Source organism: Molothrus ater, chromosome 1, assembly GCF_012460135.2.
Source record: "Molothrus ater isolate BHLD 08-10-18 breed brown headed cowbird chromosome 1, BPBGC_Mater_1.1, whole genome shotgun sequence".
NCBI classification, from domain to species: Eukaryota; Metazoa; Chordata; class Aves; order Passeriformes; family Icteridae; genus Molothrus; species Molothrus ater.
In genome coordinates this window covers 104,202,497-104,219,484 of record NC_050478.2, presented here as the reverse complement: position 1 = coordinate 104,219,484, position 16,988 = coordinate 104,202,497, and the positions used below count along the sequence as shown (strand labels likewise).

Here is a 16,988-nt window from a genome sequence, read left to right as displayed (position 1 = left end):
AGTGGTGCATGCACAATGAGAGTTCCTTGACTTAAGAAGCATCATCAATATCCTCCTGCTAAATTTAGTTACTGTAAGGGAACATTAGATAGCACACTGAAAACAAACTCTGTTTAAGTTCTCATTAAGTGCCATCTTGCAAGCACTATAGAAACATCACCTCTGTTGCTAGAGTGCACTAAAGCATAGACTCTCTTTTATCATGAAAAACTTAATACTACAAAGCAAAAAATAGAAGGAAGAAATTTTTTCTCTGTTTTTTTTTTTTAAGATAGCCAATATTATGCATCTGACAGCACATCTCAATACTAAAAAAAATTGAGTTTCAGCTCAGAATCAAGTGTCCAGGCCCCTTACATATGAAGTCAATTGCATGAGATGCAAGACAGTCAAGCAGTGGAATGCTGTTAACTTAATTACATTTAACAGCTGCTGAAAGGACTAAAAATCTTACTTAACAGCAGAGAGCTTTGACCACCCTCAAACTCAGCTTCCTGTGTTTTAGTCTGCTTTAAGAGGATGATCCTTAAGAAATCAGTGGAATGATAGATTCCTTACACTTAGGTACATCAGATGTCTCCACAAATATCACCTGAAGCTGCAGATATATGGAAGAGATTTTTTAAAACAGTTTTGAAAAACTCAGTATAATGAATATGAATATAGCTTCCTACATTCATTTTAAATGAATCCATGGCATTTTTGTTCAAAGGCAAACTGATACTATTCCCTCCTTAATTACATTAGTTAAGATCTCAGCAACTTCACAGTGTGGACTGGTTCCTTAAGACATTAAGCATCTTTTGGGAGCTGATGAATATCCTCTGACTAAAATAGAACTCATCCTAGTCATCTGCAGTTGTAATCCCCAGATGCTTTTGATCAACAGTATTAAATATTTAGCTTTTCTAATAATTCTCCCAGTTATAATCTTCCCAGATCAAAGAGAAACATGTTTCCTTAAATGACAAATGCAAAAACCAGCAAACTGTACCATTTAAGAGTGGATTTTACAGTCAAGTTTTACAGTCAAGTCTCAAGGGTTTCAGTAGAAAATAATTTTCAAACAGATCCAACCAGATCCAACCCCAAATGGCACAGGCAAAATATCATTTTAAGGGTATCTGCCATCTACATTCCTTTGGCATAGGCTTATTAGTGATTGCAAATAGTTCATGAGCCACATTCAGCAACTTCAGCACTTCTGGCATTACATCAAGCTCTGGGTGTTTTACTGTCTAAAATACTGTCTGCCTGTCCACAATTTTCTCTTGCAAGGATTAGCCCAGGTGTTTAAAAGGTGTTTAAAAGGATCAGTTGCTAAGTGAATAATCTGGGCAAACTATTCTTTCTACAGCAGAACCTGAGGGTTCTGAAGCAGAACCAAATAATGGAAATGGTGACACATCGCTGAAGGTCACCCAGCTCCAACAAACCCACAGAGAGATGACCTTTATAAATAACTATTCCTTTTAACAGCTCTCTGCCTATGGGAAACAACACATCAATTTCACTGGGGAATTTGGGAATGACATACAGCATGCACATGCTTCAATGGGCTTCAGCTGTTATCTTTCAAACAAAAATAAATATCTGAGAGGAATGTGGCATGCAACTTCCACAGTCTTGGCATGTGGTCATGAGCATGATTCCAACAGTGAAAAGCCTAAACCAGATACCATTTCATGTCATGTTGAGTTGAGCACTTGACAGTCATCATATGCTCTTTTTAACTAATTTTAAAAAAAAATTTAAAATCCCAAAACAAAATTTAAAATGTTTGGGTCATTTCAGTGGCAGAAAAGCACACACAGCTTTCTGAATTGCCATAAGCAAAAAGTAAGATTGACACACACAAAAAAAAATCCCCAAAAAACCACCACCAACAAAAAAATTTGATAGTACCTTTTAATGTAGATTTCTAAACAGGACCCCAAAATATTTTACAGACACAAATAAATGAAGCTACACACCATCACATTGAGTTAGATATTACTGTATGCATTAAAAAATGAAATAAATGAAGTAATTTCTTAATATTTGTTAAGATGTTAACATGATGTGCTAAGATCACAGAGGCCTGTAAAAAAGCTAAGTACTAATCAACAGTTGTGTTTTTCGACTATTGCCCAATACTATAAATTTTACTTGTGTAGACTCAACATACAATAAAAAGGAAGGATATTTGTGCTTGAGGGCATGGGAGACAGATGATGGTGAGCTCCAAAACTGCTACATAAGTATAAACACTGGCTGAGAGGCAAAAGTAGTGAGAAGCCTTGAGAATATGTTATCTCAAGTTTTGTGTGAGACTGCCGCATTTTTATGTGTTTCTATCACAAAAGATACAGATGAAACTCCAAAGCAATTTTTTTAAAAGGCAGCAGTGTGTTTTTTAATGTTGTTTGGATCAAACAGCACTGAAACCAACACAGGAATGTACAAGGGGTGAGAAAAAATTACTCTGAGACAGTGGGAGGGAGCTAATAAAAAACAAAGCTACTGTTCTCATCACAAAAGCACCACAAATGCTCAAAAGGCCAGAGCAATAACATCCTCCACAGACAAGCTAGAACTCAGGTCACGTGAAACCACAAGTTTGGATATAAAGCAGAACTGCCTTTGGGTGTTGGTGAAGCAGTAGACAGAGAAGCACTGGCTCCCAGAACAACTTGGATGTGTCCCCTGAAAAAAATGCTGTGCTGCAGAGGAAAGACAGGTTGAAGGGAGGTTTCTCTTCAACCGCAGGTGGGCAAGAAAATTTTTTCCTGGCCTCTAACCAGGAATAATTCTCCACACTACACCCCAGTATGTATTAATCTGAACAAATGACTATGCTGGAACTGCTGGAGACTCCTACTAAAATCACTATGCCATACCCCAAAAAAGGGCAGGGGAGCCTCTTTGCTGCTGTTGGTTCTGGCTTCCACATAAAGTTCACATTCAGCTTTACTGAGAACACTGCTGCAGTAAGATGTATTACATCAGTAGTAACCATGCAATAAATACCACCAACACGTGAGATCAGGATGAATCATTACAATGGATTTGAGAAAGCATTTGGTTTTATTCCAGGTTTTCCCTGTGCCAGGACAAGATATTAGCACATTGTTTCATTGTTTCTATGTTTAATGCTTGGTAGGACAGATTTGATTACAGAACAAGTCTTCAAACCAAAAGAATAAGCTGAATAATGTGGACAACATGCTTGCCAGGTTCCCAATAGGCAGGGTTCTAATTATATTTTCATTTCATAGAAAGTGGCCTTGACAATGTGTTCAAAACAAAGTCCAGACACATAGGTTCGTTTGTCCTGGCTCTGGATGAACAATGTCCAATTTTCTGCCAGTCAGTTGACTTCTCTTTTTCTCTTTATCACTCATATGAAGTGCAAACTATCACCATAAGATCCATGAGTTTAAAGATGGATTAATGGATTTGTTATTTTATAATTTGTCAATAAAATGTCAGAAATAAGATACCAAACAAAATGAAAATGAACATACCTTCCTGTGAATATGGGCACTGAGTAGTCTAAGGCTTCATTCTCTTTGTCCTCTGATATCAAACTCTGTTTTGCCCTCTTTGCTTTGGGACTCATCTTATAGGATTGATCTTCTATCATTAAGTTGGAATTTTTCAGTCTGAAATAAAAATTATATTGTTAAAATCAGGAAAAGAGCTGCTAAGAAGCACTCAAAAATGCAATTAAAGTGCTACAACTTTTTGCTGTCTTGTTTTGTAATCAAGAATTTATAATTTTTAATAGCCATAGTTTCAGAGTTATTAAACACATAACTAAGTGTACTTTTGACAACTCCATCATTACAAACTGACCACTTATGCTCCTTGGTATTAAATCTGAATAGATAGAGTAAGCAATATACCTGGTAGCAATGTACTTTTAATAGCTTTAGGGTTGGGACTTGGGAAGATTGTTTAAGTCTCTCTACAGAAATTGTAGGGCACTGCATTGCTCAGAAAGCAGTGTTGCCATTCTCACTGCTCTCCCATACCACTCCAATGGGAAGAGAAGAGTTGCGTGAAGTAGCACCATTTAACATAGCAGAGATAAATGGAGGATGACTGAAAAGGAGGAAGAGCTTCCCCCCCGCCCCGTCCTCACCAGCCTGGGAGGGATTCTGGAGAGCATGAAGCACATTTGAGGCAATCACTTTAGGTTAATTTTTAACATAGTTACAAATTGTGTAAACAAAGCTTGAAACACCTGGTCCTCCTTTGCCAAAGCACCACATATCTAATTGCCACATCTATTGAATGTGCTAATTATTTGTCAGCCTTTAAAAAATCCCCAAAGTGTCTATTCACCTGTCTTGCCACATCACCACAGAAAATCACATGTGAGTCTGCTTCTGGTCTGAGGATTTGTCTACACAGTCTGAGCTCCCTGCTTACATGTGCAGATACAGGAGCAGAATGATGGTTTCTCAGCAAGGCTCGTTAGCCCTGACATGTGCCTCTGTCAGGGATAACCTGCTTCCCACACCCTGGATACCTTACACTGGTTACACATACATCAAAACCCATGCTAACACTGGGCCCCTGGGAATGCTTCACATGCATAATGTAATATAATATTATATCCTTGGGCTAATGTTTTCCTTAGGCTGTATCCCTGCAAAAGTGCCACCACCAACACAAGAAGAGTGCTTAGTTTCCAAAATACATGCTAGTAATCTATCCACTGAGACTGTGTGTGAGATGACAAGGATCACTTTCATTCTCCCATCTTTCCTTCCTTCATTTCTTTGTGTCCATCCCTTTGCCCAGACTGAGTTCTCTCCCTACCCAATTCCTGTTAAATCAGTCTCCCATTCTCTAGCTCTCTGTCTTAATGTAATTCCTCTGTGCTCCCCAGGTGCCACCATCACCAGGCCTGCAGCACTTCTGCCAAGAGACCTTCAGTACAGGGGGTAGAAGAACCATGTACTGCTTCTCCTTCCTCCCTCCTCTCCCTGTAACCTGCTTTCCACACAAAAGAAGGCACAGCCCATGAGGGACTGTGGCACACACTGCAGGACTGGGACCAAGGGTTTTCCATGTCAGGCACCACTGGGTCAGCTCAGGGACAGACCACATCTACAGGAGATAAATGCTGTGGGCTCTGGGTTTTGACACCAGGCACTGCCCAGGACAGCCAGGACTCCCTGATTTAACAGGGAGTACAAGAGAGGCAGATCCAGCTTTAGGGACAAAAATCCAAGCAGAAAACACTTGGGAACAGTCCAGGCAGAGTAAAATAAAAAAGGAAGAGAGAGACAGAGAGACACATTGAAATGGGGTGTGCAATGGCCTTACTCCTGGGCTGGACAATGATGTGGTGCAATCACTATAGCAAGCCACAAATGCACTGGGAGAACTCATCAAATAAGGGATAAAAAACATGAAAGGCAAATTATTTTCATTACTTTTCTTAATTGAACTAGAGTCTGTAAGGAGCTGCAGATCTTTACTTAGCAGGTGACTTTTATTCCTGTCCTATTTAAAAATGGGTCAAACCTGGAATTTTGACTCTGACAGCCATTAGATTTCCTCAGAGCTTTAGGCTGAACCTGTTAGGAGGCCACTTCATTCCTAGTTGTTTTTAGATCATGAAGGATCACACTACCAATTGAACTTCAACTAAAATGTCTAGAAGTTTTTATTTTCATAAATGTAGTTGAAATGTGGTGAAAATTTCAGCTCAGGTATTTACAACACTGTTAAATCCAGACAAACACATTATTCCTAAAGGAGAGATTGGTCTTGCAGTCAGTTTAGTTTTCATTTAAGGTCCAGATTACACATTCATGCAGGGAATTAATGGGAAGCATATATAGCAGTTCCCATCACTCCCTGCTAGGCATTTTGTTGATATCTTCCCTGTATGGCAGTGGGGGTTTCCTATCTTTCCTTTATATCTCTCTAAAACTATTTGAAAAGGCAAATTGCCTTTTCAAATAAATTGTTAATAGATAAATATTCCTTAGGGTGTATATATGTGTATATATTTATATAAATATAAATTTATATTTATAAAAATATAAATTTATAAATAAATTTATAAATAGAATAAATTGCTACAGGTTCTGTTTGTTTGGAGGCTGTTTTTTCACTCAAACACTCCACATGTTTGAAGTTGAATATCTCACCTTCATGACCATACCACAGCACCCAGCTGATGTTTTCAGAGGGATACCTCAAGTCACTCCAAAATGTTCTTTAGAATTACACTGCATAAACCAAGAGATTGGAAAAATAAATTTGAAGCAGCAGAAAATGTTTCTCCTTTCTAAATTCTATCATTTGCTTCTGTTCTGGCAGAGCTAGATGAAGGCTAGGAGAAACATATTCAAATGGAGCTCTTTGCTTGAGAGAATAGGTTAAACACTATTCTGTTATAAGGTTTATTTCCCTGTTTTCCTGTGTTCTTAGTATTTCTTCCTGTGCAACACAAAACAAAATCCTGCCTAAAACCATTATTTAGGTGGCCCAAAGGAGGACTCTGTTTCTTGAACCAGATTCTAAAATCTTGCCCTTTATTTTAAAACGTTCCAACCTTTTACCTGATATGTGGAACAGAATCTCCCCAGAGGAGCAAGAGCAGGGTATCAGTGCTCTCTAGTTTCATAGGGAGGAACAGTACCATGACCTTTTAACATCTTTCAGCCTCATCTGATATGCCCAGCTAGCATATGTATATTTTTTTTCCCAGGTCAGATATTATCTGTACAGGTTTATCAAGTTTGGTGACCTAAGCCTACTGTCCTTACTTCAGGGTGGTTTCCAGCATGTTAAAATGTCAATGCCAGCATTTTCCTGGTTTTTCAATAGAGTTGTAAAAGGCACAGGCATTGTTCTGTAGAGATGTAAGAAACAGATGCTATTAACTTTTCCCTCTAGCCTAAAGAGGAGCTAAAGAAAACATTGTGCAGGGCATCTGCAACTCCCAAACAGATTTTTTGTTCCCTCTTGATGTCTTATCCTCAGACAGAGAATATGTTGGCACTACCCTTGTTTCTGTGCCTGAAGGGGCAAGTCTGCCACACTGCCCAAAGAGAGTCTGCACCCAGTGGATGTAGAAATGTATTCTGGAAGCAGACCACAACACCCTATTCTTTAGTCATGTCACTCCTGCATGAAAAGGCACATATAAGCTCTTTTACACCTCTAAAAAACCATGTATCTTGTCCTAAGCAGAAAGAGAGAGTGGTATACACAATGGTTGCACCAGCTGCACCTGCTGGAAAAGCTCCATTAGCTACAAAGCCTTGTCCAGGCTCTCTTTTTAGCAGCTGTTTTTTTCCTAATATGCAGTATTTTCATTTACTGTAAATAGGAGATGGAGGATTGGCAAACCCAGTTATAGGAAAGGAAAAAGAAATTATTTTCAGCAAAGAACTCTTTAAATTCAGCCTCTAAAAATGAGAAATGTTCTCTGGTGACTTTTAAGTTGCTGACAGGTTTGTCACAAGCCCAGGCAATATTGCTGGCAATATTCCCTGACACAGCTTCCACAACAATTTCATTTGAAGGGGAATTGTTTCCACACAGCAGGTCTCATGAAAACAATTTCCATGCTTGAGTATGACATCTGGAATCCAGCTTCTTAACCCTCACCTATAATAAACCAAAGGATGAGCAGTGCCAAGATCATGGTCTTCTAATGTTTCTGGAAGTGTACTATTTACTCAGCCTTGTCCAGATCCTGGTTACAGTGTTGTTCAGAAGAGCATTAGCTCTCACTGGCAGCCCAATTAATGGCAAGTTGGAAAGGCATTTTTCCTCTCTTTGCTTGGTACACCTGAATTACACCATGTCCTCTTTGCTGCTTTGCCTGACCTGCAAAATACATGCAATGCCTGAGTCACACCAGTAACTTCTGCTTTCCCTCTAAGCAGGTATCTGGCCCTGCTGGTGGCAGATAATCTGTCTGTGACACAATGGGCACAATGGGATTATTGATACTGCTAGACAGGAGACAATACTGCCAGACACATGGAAAAGCAGTGAAAGTTTGAGCAAAGGCAAATCACTGAGCTTCCACAAAAAGGAGTTAAAGGAGTTTAATCCAGCAGCCCTGTTTGACAGCCCTGTCGTTCTATAAGAAGCTTTGGCAGATCTGACTAAAATCTCAGAAGCACACAGAGGATGGAGCACTGCTGTGGAAGAAGGAGCCAGGAGCCAGGTTTCCCACAGGAGCAACCTGCCCATGCTGGCAGCCCCCAAGGGCTGGATGGGGAAGAGGATGTGTGGCCACAACATCGGCTTGTGGGAGACATGCACCCCTCACCTGAACAGAGCCTCAAGGGAAGCAGCACATGTCACTTTTCCTGCCTCTGCTGAAGCCAAAGAAGAAATGCTTGGCTAGAGACAGCCCCATAAGCTGGTGGGGAGGGCTGGGTGTGAAGAGGGAAGCTCTACATGGTGAGATGCCCTTTCTTTTGGGAGCCCAGAGGTTTGCACCTTTGGCCAACTGCAACCAGCAGAGCTGCAAGCTTTCACACTTGCTCTTGATTTTGCCAGTTTTCATTTTGCTCCCTGTACACCTTCAAGCTGTTGTGGTGTGAAGAAGACTTGAAAAGTGGAGGACAGGCCACTTGCACAGGGAAAATTTTTCATCATCTTGAAAAATCAAGCTGTGCCTCCTTCAACTGCCTGTGTTCACACCCTGGGAGTGTTTTCCACTCAAGCGAGGCTTCAATGTCACAGAACTTGGGAGATGAGACCAGGTCAAGGTCTTGCAGGTTACCTAGTTCCTAGTCCTTCTCCACTACTTTCCTCATGATAAATTCCTCACATAGCACTAGCTGCATGTCAACACCAATGCTTCATGAAATCTTTCCTGTACTGTGACTACAAAAAAGGATGAGACCTAAATTTTGCAATAAATATTAATTTAGCAGAAGCTACTTTAGATTAAAAAAAGAAGTAACCTGAATAAAAACTTAATATTTGAGTTTTCCTGTTCGTATTAATGGTGTTTATCTTCAAAACTATATCCATTATGCATAAATCTATATTTGATGCTAATATTCACTGATATGCAATCAACAATTCTTGGCTGAAAAATTTTGTGTGGATTTGGATTTGTGTGTCCATTCTGGTTTCAAGCAAACACTCTACAGTTCAGGTAATTTAGATACAGCATTTCAATTCAACGTTTTCTACTTCTAGAAAATTGAAAGAATTTGAAGTCTCTTTTTTTTTTTCTACACCATTCTTTTCATATGGATGAAAAGAGAAAGTCTTTGATTTTCCTAATTTATTTGAGTAACACTTTTTGTCTCCACATTACCCCTTGAAGTATTTTGGCTTATTGGGAAAGACAGTACCAATTTGGTAAGAATTTCTTCAAATTTGAACTACATTTAATTGTAGAATTGCATTAGTTTTTCCACTTTACCTCTTGCAAATTGCAGGAATAGGGGCTGCAAAAAAGAAATACCAACATAGAGGCTATATTAACCATAAACCCAAGTTAAATACTGAGATTTTCATTCAGAAATATTGTCTCCTGTGTTAATTAAGTTTTGTGTAAGAGAGCTTGGAATCCTGTGTATCTAATCTCCAGAGTCCTTGTCTTAGGCAGCAGCAATGAATTTTCTCCAATACAATAATAGGATCACAGAAATAAAGAAGTTGCAGCTGAGACATTCTTATCTGTGAATTATCTATTGGCAAGTCTTGTAACACAGAGTATTATATATGCAAATATGCTACTTTAAACCAAAAACTTTTACCTCAAGCAAAACCTCAGTAAATGTTTTAAATTCTCTCTCAACTAAGAAATTTCATTTCCTTCAATATTATACTGTTGACATTAGAGTTATTCTTAATGAGAACACACAGGTTTCAGAAGAAACTTGTGTGACAGCTGAAGTGTTTGCAAGGAGGACTCAGAAACAGGTTTTTTTAACAATCATTTTTTATAACTTGAAGTTCTTTTTTTATGAGAACCTTTTCTTCAAGAGAAGGAAGCTTTGAGTTAGCGTCAGCAACAGAGTGCAGGCACAGCTGCATTGCTGCAGAAATTTGGGATATCTTCCCTTATCCAGCACCCTTTGGAAGCACAACCCTCAGTCCCAGCACCTCCAGTTTTCTTCCCTTCACCAGCAGACTATAAATGAGATTCTCACTGCTTTCTCAGTGGTAAATTATCTGAACAAGTAAAAGCGTTTCAACAGCAAAGCCTGGATATGACCCAGTCTAAGACAATCAGCTACAGAATCATAAAATCATTACAACCTCTAAGATCATCAGGTTCAACCAGTAACCCAGCATGGCCAAGGCCACCCTTAAACCATGTCCACAAGTGTGTGTGTCCACACCTTTTTTGAACACTTCCAAGAATTATGATTCCAGCATTTCCCTGGTCAGCCTATTCCAATACCTGACTACCCTTTCAGTGAAGAAATATTTCCTAATATCCAATCTAAACCTTCTCTAGTGCAACTTGAGGCCATTTCCTCTCATCCTGTCTCGTTACCTGGGAGATGAGACCAAGCACTGTGTGGTTACCTTCTCAGACAGCTGTAGAGAGTGATAAGGCCTCCCCTGAGTGTCCCTTTCTCCCAGCCAAATAACTGTATTTCCCTCAGGTGCGCCTCATAAGACTTGTGCTCCAGAACCTTCATGAGCTTTGTTGCCCCTCTTTGGACACATTCCAGCAACTCAATGCCTTTCTTGCAGTAAGGAGTTAAGTCAAGTCATTCACCTTGACTGTAACATCCTGAGGATCAAATTCCTGAACAAACTCTGGCAAATAGAGATCGGACCATGAGTTTTCTGAAAGCCAAGATATCAGTGAAGTCTGAAATCACAAGGTGTTGTTTACTGTGGTACATGTAATCCTTCTTTCATTGGTTTTGGCCAAGATTTCACCATTATCCACAATCCTGGGAGCATATTCAGTTTTCAAAATTTAAATTTTCTGCTGGACAAGTTTTGATCAGCTCTACTAATGATACTCTTAATTTTACATTAATATAACAGCAAGCAGATGTTTTGAGCTATAATTTGTTGATTGTTTCCTCTATTGCTAACAGCTGCTCTAATCTTACTTTAATACTTCTCTAATTTCTGTAAATCTCTGAGATATATGCATACAAATAATATGAGGCTATTATAGCAAAAATATTATGCTAATGTAATTGCTTGAGCAATATTTATTACCTTAAATATTAAAAAAAGCTATACAAGCTGAGCATAACTACTCTTCTCTTGTAAGATGGGACAGGTTTGGAAACAGTATGCCTTAACCAATATACTGTGTGACAATTACAGTTTCTTGAATCACTCAGCACAAAAGGGAAACTATTAGGCCAAAGAAGAATTAATCATATATGGTCACATGAACTCAAATTTTCATGAAGAGCTTTGAGTTCTTGTACTACTCCAACCTCCAGCCAGATAAGAGACAGCCTCAATCCAAAGCTATAGCAACTCTTCACATTAAGTTCACTCTTCACATTAACTCTTCACATTAAGAGCTGTATTAATGTGGCTAAACAACTTGGAAGGAGAAGTAGCTCATGCCTAAGCAGTTTGGAGTCAGCACTCAGCCACATCAGCATTGCCAGTGCTATTCTTATGACAGTCCAAGCATCACACATAGATTAGTTCAACAAACTAAGCTGATCACGGTCATTCCCATTGCCAAAGCCAAGGGAAAACACTGGACCAGGAAAATACATTAATGCCAAGTTATAGAGAAACTTTATGTGGAGGAGGAGAAGAGTTTTGCCATTGTTTTCAATGCGAAGTGGTTGGACATTTTTCTACCAGGATGCTGTTTCGAAGATGGATTATCTTACCCAAAGCTGTAGGCTTCAGATCCCAGCCTGTAGGCTGCAGCCAGCTTGTTGATGGATTCAGATGCATGGCTGTAGGCAGCTGAGCTGGTGCTGAGGGACTCAGAGTCAAGGCTGTAGGCAGCAGACCTCTTGCTTTGCGCGGCAGAGCTGTCGTAGGCTGTGGATCCATGGCTGTAGGCTGCCGACTCCAGGTCGTAGGCTGAAGAGCCATGGCTGTAAGCTGCTGAGGAGTCAAGGCTGAAGCCAGCTGCAGACGAGTGGCGATAGGCTGCGGAGCCCCTGGCGTAAGCTGCGGATCCTTGAGCATACACGGCAGATTTGCTCTTTGTCTCCTTTTGGTACTGGCTCACAGTGGATGACAGCGCTTTGTGGCGGTACGCACGGTCATAGTGCTCGTGGTGTCTTTGGTAGAACGGTAAAGACATCATGGGTGCTGCCTTTGAATTTTGGGTTCCACTGCACTTTTCCGAGTGTAAATAAACAGGATAATGTCTGAAAAAGAACAGGTCAAACATAAGGACTACCGTCAAGGAAACTCCTGAGTTAGCACACAAATAATACCCAACTTCACGCAAACTAACACTGAACTTGAAAAATCAACTGCAATGATTTTAGAGTTATATTTTTGTGATGTGATTTAGACTTTCAGACAGGTTCATATTCAGGTTTCAAGATGCTCACATGTCACCCATCATGACCTTTGCACTCTTGCGTCTGTTCATTTGTAGTTGGCTCCCTGCTACTGCTAACTACTCAAGTTTTATGTGCTCATTTATTACTGCAAACTAATGAAACTCTGTGTGCCTGGCTTCTTCAGAGACAGTATAAATAATTTTGTTCAATTACAATAGAGATAATAAAGTAATAAATTACTTTTAAAGGCATGAGCAAATTCAACAAAGCTATAAAAGCTGAAACAAAAATATATTAACATTTCATTTATTTTTGTAATCCAATTTTCAGATTGAATTTAATCTTCCATTTATTATTACAACAGTGAATAAAAACACTAAGATTGAGAAGGAAGTCAGTTTTTCTCTAAATGTGCATTACAGTGATTGTTTTGTATGTGATATCAGGGTTCAATTTAAAAGGGGTTATTGTGCATTATACTTTTACAGTTGAATCAGGGATTCAGTCTATATGCAATGGGTAAAATAATATCATGCTCCGCAATGCAAATCCTTTTCTTTTAACCTAAATATCATGTTCAAGATTGCCAAGACCCTTCCTCCAGATAATAGGTCCATTTAATTTTAATTTGCATGTCATCAGTGGATTGTCTTGTAGTCACTTGTAGTGCAAATTTTGATCAGGTGAAAGGTAGTTCCCCTCTCAAAATGGGATGAAAGTTGAGTGCAGAAAGTATTTCCCTTGTCTGCTTGTTTGTTTTGAAACCAGCAGTTCTGTCATTATCTTGCTTTTTAATTTTGCTGTTAGAACTTTTTCTACTTTGACATGCAAGTTCACCTCAAACAATCCATATGATAACCTTTCTTTCTTTTTCTTTTAGGCTCACATGGCTACTAGGATTGTCCCTGAAAAGGTCCCTGATTAGGCGACCTTTTGTAGCTCATAGAAATGAGCTACAATAAGGAAATGTTAACAAGGATTTAAAGAAGATCCAAAAACAAGGGTGAGAGGTGTTTGTTATTGTTTTGGGAGGTTTTTTTTAGTATCGATCACAAGAGTAGGAAAATTGTTCTGCTTTGTGATTTCTTCATATTAATGAAAAACCATTCAATGTTTGGACTTAAAATACACTTACAGAACTGGAAGACAATCATGACTTCATGAAAGTCTAGATATCCAATTTGGGCTGTCCTGTGCAGGGTCAGGAGTTGGTCTTTGATGATCCTTGTGGGTCCCTTTCAACTCAGTATATTCTGTGATCCTGTGATTTTTTTCCCCCGGTCTTTATGCCTCCTAGACTTCAATCCTTGGCTTTTTCTTTAGTATTTGGTTCTGATAGCAAGTCAACAAATTTCAAACTATTCTCTTTGACAACTGCAGAGGTATTTGCCCTAACCAAGGCAAATTATGAGAAAGAAACCCAGAAACAACCAGAAACCAAACCCAAAGCCAACAAAAACCAGAAACAAAGAGGAAAATTTTCTTCTATTTCAGGGATCTCACAAGGGAAATGCTCCTTGTAGGATAACTTGATTATTTAGTTGCAGGAAGTCAACAAGGAGGAAATTTATTCAGAAACTTTTTATGTAAAAGAAGTTGCTTATATCCTGACCACAGCAAAACTGTGACTTCAAGGACACCAGATTATACATTTACTTTATTTTTATCTGAGGAAGAAGGAGAAATGGGAAAGAGTGTTAGCCCATTGGTCTCTATGTCAAAAATTTATGCTCCTTTTTAACTCTCTTATTCCTAATGCTGGCTATTTTTTCATATCAGTCTAAAATAATGTAATTATTGCAGTCTAAAATAATGCAATTATTAGAAAAAAGAATGTCTTGCATTCTTTTTTCTAATACCTGTCAGTATTTTGTGTTGTTACTTTTTTAATTTTATTAGCCACCAGTAGTATGTAGTTCCTCTGTATTTCCCTAGTTTCAGAAGACTTTTTTCTTCATTTTTATCCATTGCCTCCCTCTTCTACCTCTGCAGAGCTGGGTTTGGACTTGTAAGTCATTGTGATCACTGCCTAGGAAGGGTTAAGGCATACATAAGAATATTGTCTTGCACACTGAAAGGGAAGGAACATGAGAACATCCTGTTTTCCTTCTACAGAGTACTATGGTTTGCCTTCACCAGATTTATTTGAAGTGTTGGCTGGCTTCACCATTCATACAACAGCCACAATGCTAGCAGGCATTCAGCTCAGGCATTCCCACAGCCTTCCAGGCTTCAAAGTATGGAAGGTGATCCACAAGTATGAAGCACTGCATGTGTTCCCATTAAGAAGTTAAACGAGGAATTTCATTTATATTTTATCAAACCAGAAGAACAAATGAAAATGTACAGAGGAAACATTTTTGTTCCAAACATGAAAGGTCTGGATCTTGCTGTCCTCAGGAGTAAAAGTCTGTGATAGGAGTAAGGACTGTGATAGCAAGGCAGGCACTGAGCACTAAGTCAGCTCTCCTGGTTCAAATCAAAGACCAGCACTGACTCACATCACGTAAAGGGAAACTCCTTTCATAGGTATTTTATCACACCATGAGTTATGTTTTGTATTCCCTCTGAAACATCACGGATTGCTCACAGGCCAGGATAAGTTGGTTACATTAGTCTGATCAGATACAGTAGGGTGGTGCTATCAGAGATGACAAGTAACTCAGAAACTTCCAAGGACTTTGCTCCTATCTGGAGCACTGCCTGATTATCAGACTGACTCCCATCTCTTAAGTTTTATCTATGCTACCTGCACCCACTTGGTCTGTGTGTACCAACCAGCCCCCTGCAGTACACTCCCTCTCAAGATCAGTGTAGCACTTCAGAGCTTTGCCTAAAAGTATTAGTGGCCATAGTCAGATGAATTCACAGTTTTTGGAGCTATATTTTAGCAGCTGTTGAACTGAGTATTTAAAATTACTACTGAGTGGACAAAGTTCTGTACTTGTCCATAGTTCATAGCTACACATTAAAGGAAGTGATTCTGCTGGCATAACCTCTTGTGCTGTTTATCAGTCTGTGTAATTCTTTAAAGATCTGCTCCATCAATCAATGAAAACAGTGAAATAGATTTTAAAAAAAGAAATTCTTGTAAGCAGAGAAAAGATAACATCCTATGCAACGAGAAAATATTTAAGTTATTTAAACATTCTCTAAGCCCACAGGAGAGTACATGACAAACTCCTCCTATATCTCAGTAACCCAGGCTTCATTTGAGAGTACTGTGACAATATGCAAAGATAGCTGAGTGAAAATAAAAGAGCCACTGCACTACTTTCTTTTGTTTCACAGCTGAACGTTCAGATGTCTCCAATTCACATCCACAAATCCCTCAACTGCTGAGCTATGAAGAATAAAGGGAGCTACAATCAGCTTGGCATTACAGATTCAGATTAAAAATAATTGAACACATAAAACCTTCCGGCATAAAAAAACCACTTACCAGAATCCAAATGAATGGCAGCAAATGGAAGAGCTCCCAAGTGGATGAATAGCACAAAAATACAGCAACAATGAAGCCAGCAAAGAAAGGAGGTAGTTAGGACGAGGGGTAAGGACTGGACTTCAAGGTCCAGAACAAAAATAATGCCTGCAGTCAGTGGAATGTCAGAGCCTCAGTCCAGACCTTTTATGGCCAGGGGGATGCTATAAATATAGCATGGAAGAGGGAGAGAGACAGAGACAGATACCGATACCCTGTACTATCTCTGTGCAAAGACATGATGACGGCAGCCTCAAACTAAAGGAGATACAGAGTTCTCCCTTTAAAATATCCTCACTAAAATCTGCATAAAATCAGCATTCCAATTAAAAATTATTTCTAGGATTTCTTTTCCTTAGTTAAATCAGATTTAGGAAGAGAGGAAAAAAAATTGCATCATGAACCAGAAACTAGGAAAGACCAATCCCTATGTTGACCTTTGCTATGGTACAAGAATTTGAACATTTTATTGGTTCTTTTTTCAATGCCAAGCCACAGCACATGTAACATAAATATTTCAGCTTAATGACAGACAATCTATCAAGACTCTCTAAAGCCATATGAGTTACATTTCAACAGAAATGTATTTTCTTTGTTCTGTTGACACAGTTACTTTTTTATCTTCTTCATTAAGATAAAATGCTAAATTAAGAACATGACCTCATGAGGCATTTAAGTAGATATAAACAATGCAGCTCTAAAATCCAACTTTTTGTTTCTAAATTAAACAGTATTACCTCTAGGAATAATTAAATGGGCTTGTCTTCTTTCATTTTGGTCCCAGCATTCTGGCATAAAAATGAGTAATCAGTGTGGCTGAATATTACATCAGAACAAGCTCTGTTGTAATCTAGATCTCATCTGAGATCTAACAGGTGGAATGCAGTGTGACCTCATTGTAAATACAATTTACCTCTGCACTGTAAATTTAGTTTTCAATAAAAGCGATTAGTGCATTTTATTTTGTTAATTTGCATCGACAGAAATATTAACCCTCTCAGTTCTGCTATAGCTTCTTTTCACACTTGACATGCAACACAACCAAGAACTTGCCAGAT

The 16,988-nt window shown here is 38.9% G+C and overlaps 1 protein-coding gene across 1 annotated transcript in view; it reads right to left on the bottom strand.

The window, feature by feature from the left end:
* Nucleotides 1-16,012, bottom strand: part of MYOM1 (myomesin 1) — a 68,649-nt gene extending 52,637 nt beyond the window's left edge. Inside the window, exons 1-3 of the mRNA XM_036407034.1 lie at nucleotides 15,892-16,012; nucleotides 11,817-12,308; nucleotides 3,507-3,644 (exon numbers count right to left, since the gene is read on the bottom strand). Of these exons, the coding sequence (XP_036262927.1) occupies nucleotides 3,507-3,644; nucleotides 11,817-12,244 (566 nt within the window). The 5' untranslated portion in view covers nucleotides 12,245-12,308; nucleotides 15,892-16,012. The remainder of the gene's footprint in view (nucleotides 1-3,506; nucleotides 3,645-11,816; nucleotides 12,309-15,891) is intronic.
* Nucleotides 16,013-16,988: the final 976 nt, after the last annotated feature.